The sequence below is a fragment of the Colius striatus genome, chromosome 2, assembly GCF_028858725.1.
Source record: "Colius striatus isolate bColStr4 chromosome 2, bColStr4.1.hap1, whole genome shotgun sequence".
Taxonomy (NCBI): domain Eukaryota; kingdom Metazoa; phylum Chordata; class Aves; order Coliiformes; family Coliidae; genus Colius; species Colius striatus.
Genome location: NC_084760.1, coordinates 107,657,891 through 107,676,077, shown reverse-complemented (window position 1 = coordinate 107,676,077; position 18,187 = coordinate 107,657,891). Strand labels below are relative to the sequence as shown.

Here is an 18,187-nt window from a genome sequence, read left to right as displayed (position 1 = left end):
GAAGATGATGGCTGGTTTCCTATTTTTTAACTGCTGCAATTGGTAGGATATGTAGATGGATATAAAAATTGAAGACATAAATGTGACTGCAAAAACAAGTGCTGCAACAGCTCTTGAAGAATGTTGAGACACCCACAGTCCTGTCAGGATGCAGGAGATGGCTGTAGGAGAAAGAGAATCCCTGTCGGAGAGACAGGACTTGAAAGGGGGCTGCTTCTGAGAGCTGCCAGTCTCCTCTGGAGTTGTATTTGATTATCTGCCAGCACACTCACTTTCTTACACAACTGATAACAGAACAATATAAGCAGTCTAAAAATGATGGAAGTGCTCATCTACTGAAACGTGTAATTCACCAGAGTCATCGAGAAATATAAAAAATGTATGAACACACTTACAACGTTCCTAGTCTGGAAACAAATTTTTTCAGTATTTTACTGGGTTAGAACATTCCTATAATTGTGTCAGAGAAGGATCAGATACACTACAGTTGGACTCTGATATTAAAGGTCTTTTCCGAACCTAAATGATACTATGATCACTTTAAATACATGCAAGCCCATGGAAGTTACTCTATGAAGAAAACTGATTTCATTGAGAGTCTATGTAACAAAATACAAAAGATGTAAGGGTCAAAATAATCCTATTAGAAGTAGATGATAAACCTACAAAGCACCTCAAACCATAACCTCCAGCACTAGAGCAGATAGTTTTAAGTAAGAAGTCTTTAACCAGTTCTTTCCAGAGATGTACTTGGCAGGTCCCCTTCCAGACACCACATGGAAAAAAAAAAGAGCATTCAACATAATGAAACCTACTAAACAGGAATTAAATACAGCACTTCTACATGTGGGGGGAAAAAAAATCTAATGAAAAGAAGATTCCCTCAGCTTCATTTCTTAACTGAGCTCCTCTCACCGTGCTTCTCTGACAAATGAAGTAAAAAAAACCCCTTCAGGATCAAGCAGAGCAGAAGCACTCAGAGCAAAAGGAATCTGGGACTTGTAAAAGGAAACCAACTTTTAAAAGTTATCCAAGTCCTTGTAACAGGCCAGCTGAGATAGAAAAAGAGTTAGTAGGCAATGCTAGATGGTGGGAGTGGGGAGGGAGGGCAGCAGCCACCAGCAGAGCCTCTGTGCTAACACAGGTTAGTGTCAGGAGTACCTTATGTTATGGTCAGTGAAGAAAACAGAGAAATATCTAATAAAATATCACGGTGATAAAGAACCAAGATCCAGCAACATTTTTAAGGCAGGCTTTGATCTGTGAAAATGATGACTATGAAAATTAATCCCTATTAATTATAGCAGGTGTTTAAAGACAGGTGTGTAGGAACTTGAACCTGGCATACAACAGAGGAGCTATGGCCAGTTACCACATACATACACAAATTGAATAGAAAACAGTGCATCGAAGCACAACAGTAAATAATTTTGAGAACTGTATTCAAGTCATGTGGTATCTCACTTGACTGGGGCTTAAGAGGGCAGCTATTTGGTTCCCATGTATCAACACCATAGTGGACTGAGAAGAAACAGCTACGACTATGTGTGTGCTGTGCCCCCTCTGCTGGTATCACAACAGGAAGCAACCCTGTCTCGGGAAAGAAATTTGATAAAGTAAAAGCAAAATCTGGGGGAAAAAAGACATCTTAACTGCAAGCAACAGGAAGAGGAGATACTAAAATTACTTTCAAAATTTAAAAGAAGTAAAACAAAATGCAAAATCTTTTTATCTTGAAACTACAAAAAAAAAAAAGTTACTTCTAGATTTTGTCCCTTTCTCAAAGACATTTGTTACAGGTTGCAAATTACTGGCCCTATGTTTCTACTGTCACTTCTTAATAGTTGCTTAAGTTCACTTGCATTTTTCAAAAAGACTCTAAAATGAGTATTTGGTTATAGATTTCAGTACTCTGCTTATTTTCAAAAGAACAAGTCAAATAGACTAATCTTAAAGGTCTTCACAAAGAAACTGAAGTCTGTAATTACATTTTATTTTTTTGAAGGTAGATATTTTCCTACCAGCTATTTCATCTGTTTTTCATTATAGCATCTATCAAACTGAGATTGACACTACTCTCACAGGATTCAGCATGTCTTGTTTTCAGAATCACTTTGGTTTTCCCTTTAACATAGCTTTTACAAACGTGATGGCTTGCAACGATAATTTCTCCTAGGTTTACAAGACTCCTCTTGCCTGTTCACAGGGATACAACTGAATCTCCACGGTCTGTCAAGCTGACATAACTCAAACCTTGCATGCCTGAAATTATCAAAATCTAAAGCAAAGCAAAATGCCAAAGCATAGCAGTGTTAAGTCTCAAGAGCAGCCAGCTAGTTAGGCATCAATTCTACTTTATAACTGAGTGAGAACATAGATACGCTCTGACAACTTCACTTAATATCTCTCCCAACTGTTAATTTCACAATTCTTCAGAACCACAGTAATCTCCTTTTGGTCACTGCTGCCACTTCTAAAAATGTATTTAATCAGTACAAAAACTCTCAAAAAAGGAATATCAAATCAACTCCATTGCATCGCTAACAAAATCAGCACTTTTGTGAGAAGAGCTTCTATACTGTATAATTTTCACAAAACTAGGATCTCTTGAAAGAAAAATCCCATGATACATGACAGCTTACTACTGCCTATAGATTTCATTATGAAGGCACTCATCAGTTCATAGCACAGAATAAAATACTACATTGTTAACAGCAGGAATTGTGACTGAGCTTCAAAGATCTCTCCTGTTCCTACACACAACTTGCTCCTCAGTGCTGCTAGATAGAATATACTTCTCTGTTCTATTCTGATGTTGCCTGGCTGCTCATTTTTGCATCCTCCCTTCATGATGCTGTGATACGCTCAGATGGAAATACATAAAGAAAACATCATTCTTGAGAGGAAAGTTAAATTATTTCTTTTTTTCAAGGAGCAAAACTGTACATAGAAACAATGTACAGGGACACAGGATATAAAGAATAAAGGATAAAAAGCAAAAGAACAAAAACTAATTCAATATTCTTATACTCCAATCTAAAGAGCCAGAACATATACGCTCATTTATAGGAACACTTTTGTGATCTATAGAAGATTTAACCACTACCTGAAAACAAGCATTACTTCTGAGAGCAGGGATATGCCACTCTTCTTGCCACTAGCTTTATTTTATGCAGAGAAGGATTACTAAGGAAGAGCAATAGTTTTGTTTTTGAAGAAGAAACAGAGAAAGGTACATGTTGAAAGGAGTATTTGCCTCATACCACAGCCAAGACCTAACAATACTCATTATCTACATAATTCATTGGTAATAGTAGATTTAATTAGGGGAGCAAAACATCCAGCTGCCATTCCTTTCTTCCAATATCCAAAGTCTTGCTGCAAAAAAAGGTTTTAAGATAGACACGGTGTTCTGACAAGGCAGGCTCACTCTTTTTGCATAGTCCTTTCACTCCACATCCCTGAGGAGCTGCTCTTCACAGAAGCTGCAAATATCTTTTGGGGATGCACTGGACCTTCCCTATTGAGAAAGTAGGCTGCAGTGGCTGTCTGAACACCACTGCTTTATGGAGGTGGGGAAAACAAAGGAACAGTGAGACTGTATGGAAACGGTTCCTTCAAAACTCATAAAAACTACTACTTCCAGAGTGGAGACAATGGCTGGAAACCATGCTGTAATAACCAGCTTTGAAATGCTTACTGTAAAGACCTTTTGCCAAAGAAACGAGGGTGAAAATGCAAACTACGGAAGTGTTTTGTCACTCCAGTAGAGATTTTGTGCCAAAACACACATTTCTTATGTCAAACTCTTTAGAAATGGACAACAATGGCATCAGAAGGAGACAAAAATCCGCTGGAGGAGACTTGAGAACATTGATTAGGAACAGTGATGACAAGGTAGCACTTGTGCCAGCTGTTACCAAGCATGGTCAAGACTACATGAGGAATGGGAAAGCAAATGTAAGTGAATGGTATATTTGAGGCATCTGCATAATACTAATATTTCAGAACAGCAAAATCCTGAAAAGACCCTGGGTCTTTTCCCACAAAGTGGGACCTGGAAGTACAGATCACAAGCCTATAACATCTTCAGATACAATTCTACTTCAGAACCATCCAAACAAGTACCTACGATACTTTAATCCTCTCTCATTGTTCTTGTTTGGAGCATGTGGTTCACAAATCCAACTTGCTAGCAATGATTAGCTTGAAAAATTTATTAGCTAACTTTAAATACCTCTCCTATTTATAAATTTTAATCACATGGCAAAGTTCAGTATAAAAAGTAGATTCTGCTGCCTGCTGTAGTAATGCCATTACTGTGGCTCAGGCAGAAAAGAAAACCTTGATCCCCAGGTGACTGACAGCCTTGTGTCTATATGTTTTTATCAACACTAGTCCACTCTCAACGCCTGCATTATCTGTGAGGCACAGTGGTTTGCTTGCCTGGTCTGAGATGAAAACTAGTAGGTTTTTCTTCCAGACAAGTGCCACAGTCTGAAGGCTTTGCTTCTTGCAGTCCACCAGAGCACCATTTTCTATAGTATAGGGCTGGGAACTTTAGACTTACACATAATAAAATCGATCACCAACAATACTTAACCTTTCCTACATATGCAACTGTATTTTCCTTTATTTTACTTTGAAAAACAAGATCCTAGCCATCAAATGGTGTAAAAACCAGATGGAATCAAGTATTTTATAGGAAGCTAAATTTAGATCCCTAAGAATTTTAAATATTCATCTGATTATCAGAGATGATGTGCACTTCAGTATGTATGTGAACACACCTGTATCTGACTCCTTTAACACAGTAAGAGTGAAGACAAAACAAAGACGCTTCAGCTAGGAAAACACAACTGTTAACATGTACAGCAAGAGGAAGAGTTCATACTGTACACTGTGTGTTTAGTTTCGTATGGTATAGACTGTAAATACCATGGCTAAGCTTTCCAGGAGCTTCTAGAAAATGGATATACACACATCAAGTTGAACAATAAAAAAATTCTGATGTATTTGGTATCTTGTGGTATGTACCTCTAAGCAATGTTGGGTAATTACTGAAAGACAAGATGTGTAATTTCAAAGCTGTGTTATGATGCTTAATAGGTCCCAGTTATGAAAAATGTTAATGAGATAAAAGGACAACAATGAAGTTTCTTGGGAATGACCTCTAAGAAAATATGATTTTCAAAGAGAAGGCTTTCAAAAAAAGATAATCAGTTGGCAAAACAAACCAGGAACAAAAATCTTTCCAGTTCTCTAGCAGACTTTCCTTTTCTTACCCACAAAAATGCTGAAACTAATGGCTTTGGCATATTTGGTCCTTTGGGACGTATGTTTGCTGGCCTTCATGCCACAAGATTTAACATTTAAAACAAATTAATTCTCAGAGTTGGGAAAAGTGAAATTCTTCATCATTTCCAGACAATTTCCTGGTTAAATTTCTTCTCCATAAGCAAGTCTAAAATATCCAGTAACAAGGTACAGAATGGACAAGTGAAATGTAAGACGATGGCATTCACTACAGTGAGCGAGCATTATGCAGCAGAACTTCTCATGCCACTCTAACTTGTGATTAACTTCTCAAGTTGCGTATCAGAAACAGCATGAACTGCTGAGTGGTGTGAAAAATGCTATTTTAGTTATGTTCTTGAATATGCTGGAACCAGACTATCATGACAAATATATAATTTTGGATAAAAGTTTTATTTCTTTTTTTTGTTTGTTTTACATGTCATCCATTCTTCTATTCTAGTTAATACACAAATGTCAAAACTTTTTGTTGCAGAAGGAAATTTATTGAGGAGAGTTAGGCAGCACATTCTAAAATGAAGTAAGAAAGCTTTATTAAACTAGTGTATTCATTTTTCTTTAAATCGTTCAAAGAAAAAAAAAATCCTATTTAAGTTCAACACAACCTTTTAAAGAAGCAGAAGCAGATGGGGAAAAGAAAGATAGAGGACATAGCAGATTCTCAACAATGAACAGTGATCATGGATTACAGGGCTGTTCTACATGCTGTATTGAAAAGACCTACTTAGAAAGTATGATAATTTTAGAAGAGTCAGAAGATAAGGTCAATGCATTTGAGTAGTTTGAGTTTGCTTGCTTTCTTTCACTCCATGGATTTCCTAGTATAGGACTACACAAGTACAGCACTAGCAATATTTTTCAGCCATTTTGTGCCATCTATTACATCATACTCTCAGAATCTCCATACAATCTTTATTAGGGCTGCCTGCTCATAAATACTTACGCAGGGGAACAGGATTTGAAAGAAAACAAAAAAAATCCCCTTGAAGGTTTTAGGCTTAAAAGCAGTAGAGAAAAAAAAAATCAACGAAACTAGAACCAGGTAATCTTCTACCATCTACGTTTCTAAAAGCTGCTGGAGAAACTGTGACACACAAGACAAAGGATTTGAAATTCTGGATCCAATGAAGTCAGTGGCAATATCCCAGTGCTAAACAAGTGAGGCTGTATATCACACACAGTTTTAGTACTAAGACTGACCAGCATTTGAGACTTTTAATTTAAAAGTCTCTAGAAACAACATGAAAGGTAAATGTAATACATTTCATCATTTTCTACAGATAGCAGGAAGCAAACGATATTGTAGCTATTGAGAGGGCTACTACTGTTTTAACTACCAAGATACTTAAAAGTAATCAGTAATTAACTCTGCACTAAGTAGACACTCCTCGACAGAGATGTTTCAAACTGGTGGTTCAAACAATTCAGTTATGTCCTGATTTCTCTGATGGTTTTGCCCCAAAAAACATCACTTGCAACTTCTTGGTAGCATTCTGTGTGTTACAGTGATGTAACACATATGATGTATTGAATACTAGGGAAAATATATATATGCATTAATCAGATGATCCTCTAATCAGTGTTCACAGAGTGGAACCCTGAACAAGGCCAGATTCAGAGTAGGAGACAGGATAAATGAAGAACAAAAAAAAAAAAAAAACGGATTTACTCTGACATTTCAGTTCGACACATTCCTTGCGAGACAGTCCTTTATCATGCTTTTACCTGGGTTCTGCAGTACCTAATACTCAATTAAAAACACCAAAGTAAATATATTAACATTTGTATCAAGTTACTTCTCCAAGAACCTTATAATCTTACAAACACACCTTCCTGGATTTTGGGGTCTAGTGCTTTGTTGTTGGGGTTTTTTTTGTTTGTTTTTAATTAAGGTACAAACAATATTAAGAAAAATGCTCAGGATACTTAAATTCTTTGGATGTTTCTTAGCAAATACTTAATGTGTGCAGTAACTTTTATTAGATTAAAAACAAGATTATTCATGCTTTGTAACCAAGGTTTTACCCTACTTCAAATTAGGCTAACAAGCTATTGCCTCTGAAACATTACCTATCCATTGTTTTAGCATATAGATCCCATTTGTACAGAATTTTTAGTGTCTGCTAGAATTTATCATTTCATGCCACTTTCCCGTTTTCCACAGTGGTTCTGATTATGCAACAAGGACTGCAGGTGTAAAGGACAAATAAAGTGTACACACAGAAACTGCACACAGTATGTACCAAAAACTTGAAAATGCATTTAAATATTTTGCATCCTTGATCACTTTAGGATTTCAAACTCTAGTAGAAATAATGTATGCCCCACTTATTTGGTCAGTTCATAGAACTACATCTCATCAATTTCATATTTTTGATATGGTGATTTTAAAAATCAACATGGAATCTGAGAAGATGTCACTATTTTGCTTTTAATAAATAACAAATTTCCAAATTAGTCAGTAAGCATTTAAATTTGTTTTCAGTATTTGACTTTTTAATCACAAATAGCTGGAAAAGTAAGGTTCTGAGTCATGAAATTCCTACATTGGTAGTCATACTGCACAAGAAATCCATGAGTTTCAAAAGAAAGCCTTATGATTGTCCTTCATTTAAATAACTCCATCATGCAATTGAATTGCTTATTTCAAAGGTATTTCTAACTTGTGGTAAGAGGAATTCCGTGATGGCACCACTTGACAAAGTAATGTATTGCAAGCAGGTGAAAATAAATGAAGGAGGAAATGGACAGACTAGCATAACTTCCAGTAAACATTTTCAAAGCTAAGTGTCCATTTAGTATTTCTGTACTTACTGAAATTAAAAAGATTTTCTTGAACAAAATCACTGAACCCAAAATTACATTTCAAATTCTACAGACAAAAATGTATTGCCTGCAATGGAAAAAATGCATGTCTTCAGACATTTTTGTCTTCAGTTTGAAATAAATGCTCCTTCTCAGATGGAAAAACTTAAGGCACACTTAAAACTGCATTTCACTGCATTGCTGAATAAGATTTTATTAGATTTATGCTGTTTCCTATGATCAAGAAAAATGACAATGACAGAACTTCCTTTGATTACATGAAGGCAAATGGGTTTTTTAAAAGGAGTTTAAACACTAAGATGATTTCCATTTAAATCCTGTTGTCATCAAGAAAAGGCTGTATTTCTTATTTTCCCAGATAGAATTGTAATTACAGCCTTCCAGTACTTAGAGAGTCTACAAGAAAGTCAGAGAGGGACTTTTTACAAGGGCATGTAGAGATACAGCATAGGGAAATGGCTTTAATCTGAAAGACAGTAGACTTAGATTAGATGTAAGGAAGAAGTTCTTCCCTGTGAGGGTGGCATGGCACTGGCTCAGGCTGCCCAGACAGGCTGTGGATGCCCCATACCTGGCAATGTTCAAGGCCTGGCTGGATGGGGCTTTGACCAACTTAGTCCTGTGGAAGGTGTCTCTGCTCGTAGTAGGCAGGTTGGAAGTAGATGATCTTTCAGGTCTTTTCCAACCCAAATCATTCTACGTTTCTATAATATAACCTTTCCCTTAGAGATCCAAATTCCCTGGGTCTGTGGCCTACGTGAATTCTACTAACCTATGTCTGAGTAACTAATTCTTTATCCACTCGGTATTTTTCACCTATTAATGATTTTTTGCACTGGCTTGCACACAATTGCATTTGGAAACACTCACATTTTTTCCTCATATCAAGAGAGAGATTGATACATGTTAAAGTGAACACATACACACTATAACAGAGATATGCATATAGGAGAATATTCAAGAGGAAGATCGCAGCATTAAATCATGGGATCAGGAAAGAATAAATGTTCAACTATCTCATTGACAGCTTGAGATACTCTATCACCAGATTTTTTCTTTTAAAGTTCAAAATAGTCCTTGTTTGAAGGCACTAGTATGATTTCATCTGAGAGGAAGAGGAGAAAATGTGAAATTAGGATTAGTGAGTTAACTTTAAAAGAAAAATGATGAAGTACAGAATAAGATTAGTAAACTGGGGACACCACTAATATCCCTGTTACTATGCAAGTGCTGAAACATGCATTTTAAACTTCTTAGAGAGAAAAATATATTCAACTGTAAAACCTATCTTAACAATCTCTCTAACTTTTGCAGCAGAGCATCTAAAAGACAGTAAGAGCAGGATATTCAATGAGACCACTCTTTTTCACCAAGTTTGTGCATAACAAATGAATACAAGAACTTCAATAAAAATGCTACTAACAGACTTTCACACCATCCTGACAGGAACCACTTTTTAGATGCTATACCGTTTTGCTGGAAGTTACTACTCTCAAAGAGATGTCACGAATTTTCTTTTAGGTAGCTCTCCTCGACTTGTTTTTACTCTAAAGTATCATGTACATATCTTAATAAAAATCAAAATGTTTACTGAGTACCTAAAGAACACATACAAAGACTAGGTGCAGTGAAAAACACCATGAGGAAGACCCTTCAAGGAGAAACGTTAAGACTAGTTACAACTAAGAAACCTTTCCAATATGATGTTCTCTGCCCCTGCAAAGTTTCTGCTGGTGCAAATGGATATCGTAAAATGACATGGTGGAAAGATACTTTTGCCATTCTTCAAACAAACAGCTTCAAATTAAAAAAGACTATCCTGTCATTATGTCTTTTAAATCAATTTCTTATCTACATGAGTAGATCGCTCTGCAGAACATGCTTACTTGTGGACACTCAGCACTTGAAAGGAAAATGTGACTAATGCAAAATTCCAAGAAGCAGCCAACAGCTGTTGACAGAAAGATCCTCTCATTACCTGAGTTAATAATAATAAAAAATTTTCCTAGTTAATCTTGATGATTTCCGATACTTTGAACATGTATAAAAATTAAATCTGTTCAGCTCCCATTAAGAGACAAAAAAAGTCACCCTTATTATTAAGTTATTTTAAAATGCATTACTGAAAGCACAAATAATGAAATTTGGGATCCATTTTTACCAGTTTCAACTCAAACCTAGATGATCTTTCAAGGTCTCTTCCAACCCTCAAGATTCTGTGATTCTGTGAAATGACTTAAAGATTTGAGTTAGCAAAATATAAATCAAGAAAAGAGCTACTTTAAGTGTTGACTGGCATAATGTCTCCTTGCATGTGTTCAAAACTGCTGACGTTGTATTTTGAGACAATTCTGCAATAAATTGGCTTATTTTATAAATACATCCTATGGACCATTTATTTTATAATCTTCCAACTGTGTTTAAGTAGTGTCTGTGCATGCCACACTACAGGCTTGATTATAGTATTCAGTCTTGCCTTATTCAGGGTAAGAGTACCTTAACTTCATAAATAAAGCCATTTAAAAATCAGTGAAATGGCTTGAAGATTGCTATAGTACTCTACTGAAGCAAAGGAATCAAACAGTATCTATTCCTTAGTTTGTAATAATAATATGAAGTACTACATATAAAAAGGAAAGTGTGCCAGTATGTCATAGAACAAGGCTTCAGCAAAGAAATCATATCCTTATAGCAAACAAAGGCTATGTTTCAACCTTTGTTATTTTTGTGGATGTAGCATTCTGCTCAAATACAGTACAGTGGAAGATCAGAATCACAGTCTGTTTAAATACATCAAATAACTTACTAATGCATAAGGTTTTCAAGTATATGTACATGCCTAAATATACTGTTGCCTGCAAAGCTACTTGAAGTATTTTTCAATATGTATGTTACTTATGTAAGTAGTAGATCAGCTTCTCCAGTTGCTAGAATCAACACATTTCATCACTAGACAAAGCTTTAAACAGGCATAAGCCAGAACTGCTGCCCAAATGCCTGGCCTCTATCTTCCTTCTATCCAATTCTCACTCTTTCCTTTGCATCCGCCAAGTCACATGTCACTACCGTGATTTGCATCAGAGAACTGATCTGGATCTCAAAACAGCTCCTTTCAGTGCACCTGTTGGCTTACAATGACTTAATGTACAGTGAGAAAGAGAGTCTGCATTCAAACTCTGAAAGATTTAAACATTCCTACTGGCAAGATAAAGAAACCATACTCTTTTGGTAACCCAGTCCCCTTCTGAGTTTCTGAATACAGTTATTTTGGTAATATTTGTCTGCACACTACATTAATAACATAAAAAGTGGAACAGTTCTAGCTATAACCATGATGCAACTGAAGACTGTCAACAAAATTTTATTCTACAAAAAAAATAAAATACCTGTTAGGAAGTGATGGTGTAACACATATGCACAGTAGCCAATTTATTAATGCTTCAAAAAGATTAACAAAGATCAAAAATCAAAAATACATTGTTTTATACCACTACCAACCAAATTGCTTAACATTTATCACCTGCTAATTTAGCTAAAACTGTCACTTATGAGCAATTTAGCATACTGCCAGTCTCAGTTTAGAAAAACAAACGCAGGTTAACTTTCAGTTTTAGAGACATTTAACAAAATGTTTGCAAGAACAGCTACTGCCATATGTGTTGGGATTCCTAGTATTTATGTGGTCTATGACTGAAGCCTTTTCAAACTGCATATATTGAAATGAAATAAAGAAAATTCTTCTGGTTCATAAAGTATCCTTGATAGCTATTCTGTGCATTTAGATGTTCACGCAACCATATCTGCCAGACCCAAATACTACTATTAGGTGGTGCAGCAGCATCAATCAAGTTCTTTGAGCCAGAGTCTGCTCATGAAGGTTCTTCTACTTTAAACATTGTTCATCTCAATCCCCTGAGACACGTTCTAGTAATAAACACATCAGGAAGGTCTATTACAAAGCAATAGTTATTTAATGCATACCTCACTACATCCTAATGACTACTACTAGCACAGTGAAGAATCAGTCATTCAAGTCCACTCTTTCAAAGGGCTACCTTCATTAAGCTGACAGTTTGTTTACTCTCCAGAATAAAAGTCCCTGCAATTGGAAAACTGAACCATGATACAGCATGAAAAAACACCCTACCTCTCAGAGGGTAAGGGCAACACACCCATGCGTAACCTGCCTCTACGTTCAAAGGCATGCTTAAGCTTTTCACTCATGTGACATTCTCATACTTTCATCCTTTTGGGGGAAGCAGAAAGGGAATCAAAACTTGCATATTAACACTTTAATGTTGAAGATCAAAACTGAGCAAAAATGTTTCTTCTATCAAAGGGGCATTCATGTAACAGAATCTACCCCGGGTGCCATATGCAAAACAATTTTCTCAAAACTGAGTGAAAAGATGATTTCAGACAGAATTTTAACAAAAGTTACGTTGAAAGAAGTTGGTGAAATGCACTGGAGCTGAACAAATTGAAAAACTGGCATTACCCTATAGCCAAATCTTTCACCACTGATTTAAAAGACACATAAGCAGCAAAGTAGGTGAAACAGAAAAGAATAGCACTATTAATTTACCTAAACAGCCAATTCATCTCGGCAATTTAACAAGAGGTTCTACTTCAATATTAAGCCATCAAAACACGAAGCTCCTCCTTATTTCTGTTAAAAACACATAGGGGTTTTTAGACCAACAACAGCTTTTTACTTTTCGTGCAACACTTCTGGATTTGAGTCACTAAAAACAAATAACCACGAAGTACTGGAATACTACCACTATCTAGCAAGAATATCAATTATATTACAAAATAAGACAATTTGCTTAAGTTTTGGTTTCATGCATATCTGCATTCTTAAAAGTAAGCTAAAATCCAACTGTACATTCTTACAGTATATCACGTTCCACCTTCCAGAAGTAGTAAGAATATCAAAACAATGAGCATGAGAAGGTACATATAAGCTGGACAGTACTGCAGTGAATTAAGTTTTGTTATCTTACTACCTAATGAAGGTGAAAGACAAATTTTTGCAACCTAATTTCATTTCAATTTTATTGAACTGTCTACAGTATTCTGTGAGTGTGTGCACATACACAGGCACGCACAGAAAAAGTGGTATCTACAAAACAGTTTACACAAATATTTACATACATATGTTATTTACATCAACTAGTATGACTGCATGATTTTCAATGTAAAAACCATATGCTTCTTGCACATGTAATTGTTGCATTGGTCTTACAAAAGTAATAGAAACCTTTTGCAACAACTAGCTAAGAACATTTCATTGCCGATTCCAAGTTTTTAGAGCTTGCAGGTTTTTTAAAAAAATACAATACCTAGAACACTGTTATCAAACAAATATGCTTTATTGGCATCTAAAAACAAAATGCACCCAACATTAAAATGTACTTTTTCAGTTTTTTTTAAACCCACTGCAGTACGAGGAACAAATCACAAACACTTATTTTAGAGAAAACAGAGACTATAGTGTAGATTTTACAAAATCACTTTTAATCTCTGTGTTATGCTCCTTAAATAACATGGGCCATTTCTTTTTCTGCCGAATTGTAGGAACATAAAATATCACAGCTTTGTCTGTACTTTAAAATCTGCAGCAGCCTAAAAACATGGACAAGATACACCAGCACCTGTTTTCAAGTATAACAATTTCAATAGCCAGCCTAAGGGTAGTATCTAAAAAAATTCCATTTTCTTCCATAGGAAGTCTTTGTTTGACAAGCTGTTGTTTTATCTTTGTGAAATTAAAAGCAAGTGGGGGAAAGTTTATGCTTTACCAGAGAAATTAAAAAAAAAGTTTACCTACCATCTTCAAATTAAGAACAGTGTTCTATACAAGTCAGTTGTACAGTTATTTAAGTGAAAGATGAAGATGAACGTCAGATTAACTTAATTCTGGCAGACAAAAGTGAACTGCTACGGTCCAGTCAGCCATTTATCTATTACAGAGAGATGACAACTTTACAAAAGGTATCTTTTACCTACTGAGTGATGATTATGTCCCCTCAGTTTCTGTGCTTTCTACCACTGGTTCACTTTCTATATCAGCTTCTGTGTCACTCTTCTCTTTGTTTATCTCGACGGAAGATGTCAGTTTTTCATAAAGTTCTGGATCGTCCTGCACTTGTGCAGTTGGTGGCTGACCTTCTGTCTCTGCATTTTCACCGTTTACCTGGGGCATATTATCAGCTTTGCGTTGGGAAGTGGCCCCATCAAAATATTCAAAAACCCGTGGATGTGGAGGGGGGATCCAGTTGTTTGACATTCTGTCTCTCCCAAACCTGTTCCCGTTAATTTCTCTGCAAAAGTTAAAATCTCTGTCATCCCTATCCCTCTGTCTTTCCCAAGGTCTTCTGCGGTCATCAAAATCTCTGTGAGTATCTTGTTCAAATCCTCTGTTCCAATTGGGACCACTTCTGCTATCAAACCTATAGTTTACATGCCGAAACCTCTCTCTGTCTTCCTGGAAGCCTTTAGGGCCACTGTAAATAGGGAAGGGATGATGCTCTCTTTCATCATAATCCCCTCTCTGTCCCCAGTGCTTGTCTGAATTGAAACCAAAATGCTCTCTTCGACCAAGGTTATCTATACCTGGTCTTCCAAAATTTTCTCTCATGTCTACATGTGGTCTTGCAAAATGTTCTCTTCCGTCTACTGGAGACCTTCCTATACCCTCTCTTGGATCAACTGGGGGTCGTCCAACAGAATCTCTGACATCCACTGAAGGTGGTCTGTTAAGATTATCTCTATTTTCCACTGGAGGAAAGCGATAATCTCTGTCTCCTTCCTGCTGAATATTATCACCTCCAAGTTGTAGTCTTTTCTCCGGGTTAGAAATGCTATCGATATTCTGTCTTCCTGGTGTTCCAAATGGTCTTTCTGTTTGATTAAAAATATCTCCTGGAGGAAAAGGGCCTCGAGGCGGTGGGTGCAGAGATGGATCGAGGATGGTTGGAGGAGGAATACTACGCTGTGGTGGCATTCCTGGTTGCATTAATGGAAACCTTGGTCCAGGTGAATGAGGTATTAGACCTGGACGGATATCTATGAGAGGCATCCCTGGCATCCTTTGACTATTAATATTCAAATGAGGCATGTTTTGAACCCCAGCTGGATGCTGCATTGCCAGAAGTCCAGAACTACTTGAAATATTTGGTGGTGGCACTCCCATAAGTCCAGAATTATTTGAAACATTGGGAGGTGGCATTATAAGAAGCCCAGAGTTGCTTGAGACACTAGGTGGCTGTACTCCTGACAGAACTCCTGAGCTGCTTGAGACAATGGGTGGCTGCATTCCCGTCAAAAGGCCAGGGCTGCTTGAGACACTTGGTGGATGCACTCCAGCTAGAAGTCCTGAGCTACTTGAGACATTTGGTGGTTGCACTCCAGCAATAAGTCCAGAACTACTTGAGACACTGGCTGGCTGAACTCCACCAGCAAGAGAAGTGTTACTGGAGACAGTAGGCAGCTGTACTCCTCCTGCAAGACCAGAACTGCTTGAAACAGTTGGCGGTTGCACTCCTCCTACAAGTCCAGAGCTGCTTGAAACATTGGGTGGCTGTACTCCCCCTGCAAGTCCAGAGTTACTTGAGACACTAGGTGGTTGCCCTTCTCCAGTAAGTCCAGAACTGCTTGAGACATTGGGCGGTTGAACTCCTCCAACAAGTCCAGAGCTGCTTGAGACATCATTTTGCACTAAAATGCAGCAACAAGAACAACAGTTAACAGAAAATGCCCACGTAAACGTGGCATTCAAAATAAAATGCAGTTTAGTCCATATTCAGTTAACACATTCAGTGATGACACCATTGGTAAGGTCTGTGTCTATAATGAACATACATTGTTTTAATCACATTTGTGATAAACAGACGTGCCACAGAAATTAATATCTCTACACAGTAAAGGACGTATGGCCATCACTCCATTTATGCAAGGGAAGAATTAAAACCTCTTCTATAATTCTGTAAACATTATGCTATCCTACCCTCCTGCTCCTTTCTGTTACCACTTTTGTAGTAAGAGTGCACTTAAGAACTTTTCTAAATGGCTCCTAGTCTCAGCTTTACTTCTTGAGTCTACAAACAAAACATCCCCGAGCATAAGCTGATAGAAACTAATGATCAGATGATGACAAAGACAGTTTCCACCACTCCTTCAACTTAAGCTGAATAAGATATCCAGCCTAAAACTTCCTACTCTGTAGTTATTAGCAAAATGAACTATAATCTGAAAAAAAAAAAACCCTCAGAAATACGATGTTTCCTGCATGCAATCATATCAGACAATAAAGACATTTCTTACCAGATCTATTGTTTTCACTGGAAGAAATCTGAAGGTCTGCAAGATGTGATCCCTTTTCATCTGATTCTGGTTTGCTGATTGGCAGAGGATTAAAAACACTTCCAGCAGATAACGTTGGAGTAACTAGATTGCTAGCCACTGTGCCAACTGGTAGAACAAGGCTAGTAAAAGGAACATCCTTCATCGTCTCTTGTGCAATTGGTAATGGAGGCTGTACTAAAGCTGTAGAGAAATAACAGAAGTGTACCACAGTAATCACATAGTCAAGCCTTCAAGATTAGTTTGGCAGAGGTCAGGTTGATAAATTAAAATAAGTCAATTACTCTAAATGTTACCAGTTTCGATATCAGTGCTGTAATATAGTTTTGTACAGACCATGAACTGCAGGCAACCTAAGCAATCAGTACTCTTTTTTGAATCATTAAATGAATACATTTAAAAGGCTAAACAAAAAAATAAATTATTCAATCATTAAAGAGCTCAAGTAACAGATACATCTGTTATAGGCAGGTTTATATTTTTAACTATACATACAAATAAAAAATAATTATTTCCTTGTCTAGAGTAAATAAATGTTTTTCTCAATACCTGCTTAAACTATGTAAGCAATAAATTCTGTGTTGTTATCTTCCCTTACACAGGATTAACTTAATTTTCATTAAATAACAAGTTGTGTATCAAACAATTAAGCTGATGATGATACACTAACACACAAACAACTATTAGAACAATCAAACTTACGTGTTGGAACAACTGGTGGGACAACAGGTGGTGGGACCACAGGTGGCGGGACCACAGGTGGAACTGGGGGAGGCATATAACCTAGACAGGTAGAAATGATAAATTACTACCAGGCAAGTAAATAAAATTTTGCAGTAAAAGCTTGCCTACGTTATTCATCCTGAAAAGCTACATCACTGAAGACCAGTAAACAACAAATATATGGAAAGAGGCATCAGTGATTATTGTTTTCAAAACCAACCCCATCTTTACTGTAGATGATCTGGATGTGCACCTTGAAAACTGTTTTCTACCAGCAATATTCAAAGAAATGTGTTTCAAAATTTTCCAAATAAAGACTAACCTTGAGGATTTCTGAATTTTCATTTTTATCAAAGTTCAGAAAAAATTCTGCTGTAATTCCTATTCTTGAGAGAGCACACTGGTAAATTAGACTCTGGTGCTTTATCCCCAGCCAGCAACTGAGCACCACACAGACTCTCAATCTCTCCCCACCCCACCAGTGGGTACACTAGGGTAAAAAATAACTCTATCCCAGTCAAAACTAAGACATATACATAAGAAAATTCATACTAGATTAAAATTAAAGATTCAAAAGTCAACTGGCTCAAACAGCAACCAGCAGTTGATGGAAAACTATTATACAGCATGATGTACACAGAAGCAAAAAACTGAGTATACTCATTACATACCCAACCTTGTTTTTACTAACTTACCTGGAGGTGGCTGTGAAGGGTTGAAACTTGCTCGCAAGAAGGGTGGAGGAGGAATTGCACTATAACCAGGAGGAGGGACAGACATTGTGACAGGAAATGCAGGTGGAACCAAGCTAACAGCAGGCACAGCTGGAGCTACTGGAATCTTTTTTCATGGAAATAAAAAACAAGCAACTTCAATACTTAATAGTATTCAACTACACTAAAGAGAGATGAAATTATGACTGTAATTCATGTTAAGCACTTAATATACCAAAGGC

At 36.8% G+C, this 18,187-nt stretch overlaps 1 protein-coding gene across 4 annotated transcripts in view; it reads right to left on the bottom strand.

Annotated features, from left to right (window-relative positions):
- SCAF8 (SR-related CTD associated factor 8) overlaps nucleotides 1-18,187 on the bottom strand; it is a 94,143-nt gene that overhangs the window by 27,238 nt on the left and 48,718 nt on the right. Inside the window, exons 17-20 of one of the 4 annotated variants that reach the window (XR_009818102.1) lie at nucleotides 17,928-18,072; nucleotides 17,212-17,292; nucleotides 16,471-16,692; nucleotides 12,728-15,864 (exon numbers count right to left, since the gene is read on the bottom strand). Coding sequence is in view for 3 of the 4 variants with exons in the window: in XM_061989011.1 (XP_061844995.1) it covers nucleotides 14,165-15,864; nucleotides 16,471-16,692; nucleotides 17,212-17,292; nucleotides 17,928-18,072 (2,148 nt within the window). In the remaining variant the exon portion in view is untranslated. Of the gene's footprint in view, nucleotides 1-7,751; nucleotides 15,865-16,470; nucleotides 16,693-17,211; nucleotides 17,293-17,927; nucleotides 18,073-18,187 lie in introns of those variants that run through there. The other 3 variants (XM_061989011.1, XM_061989013.1, XM_061989012.1) reach the window with 3 other exon arrangements.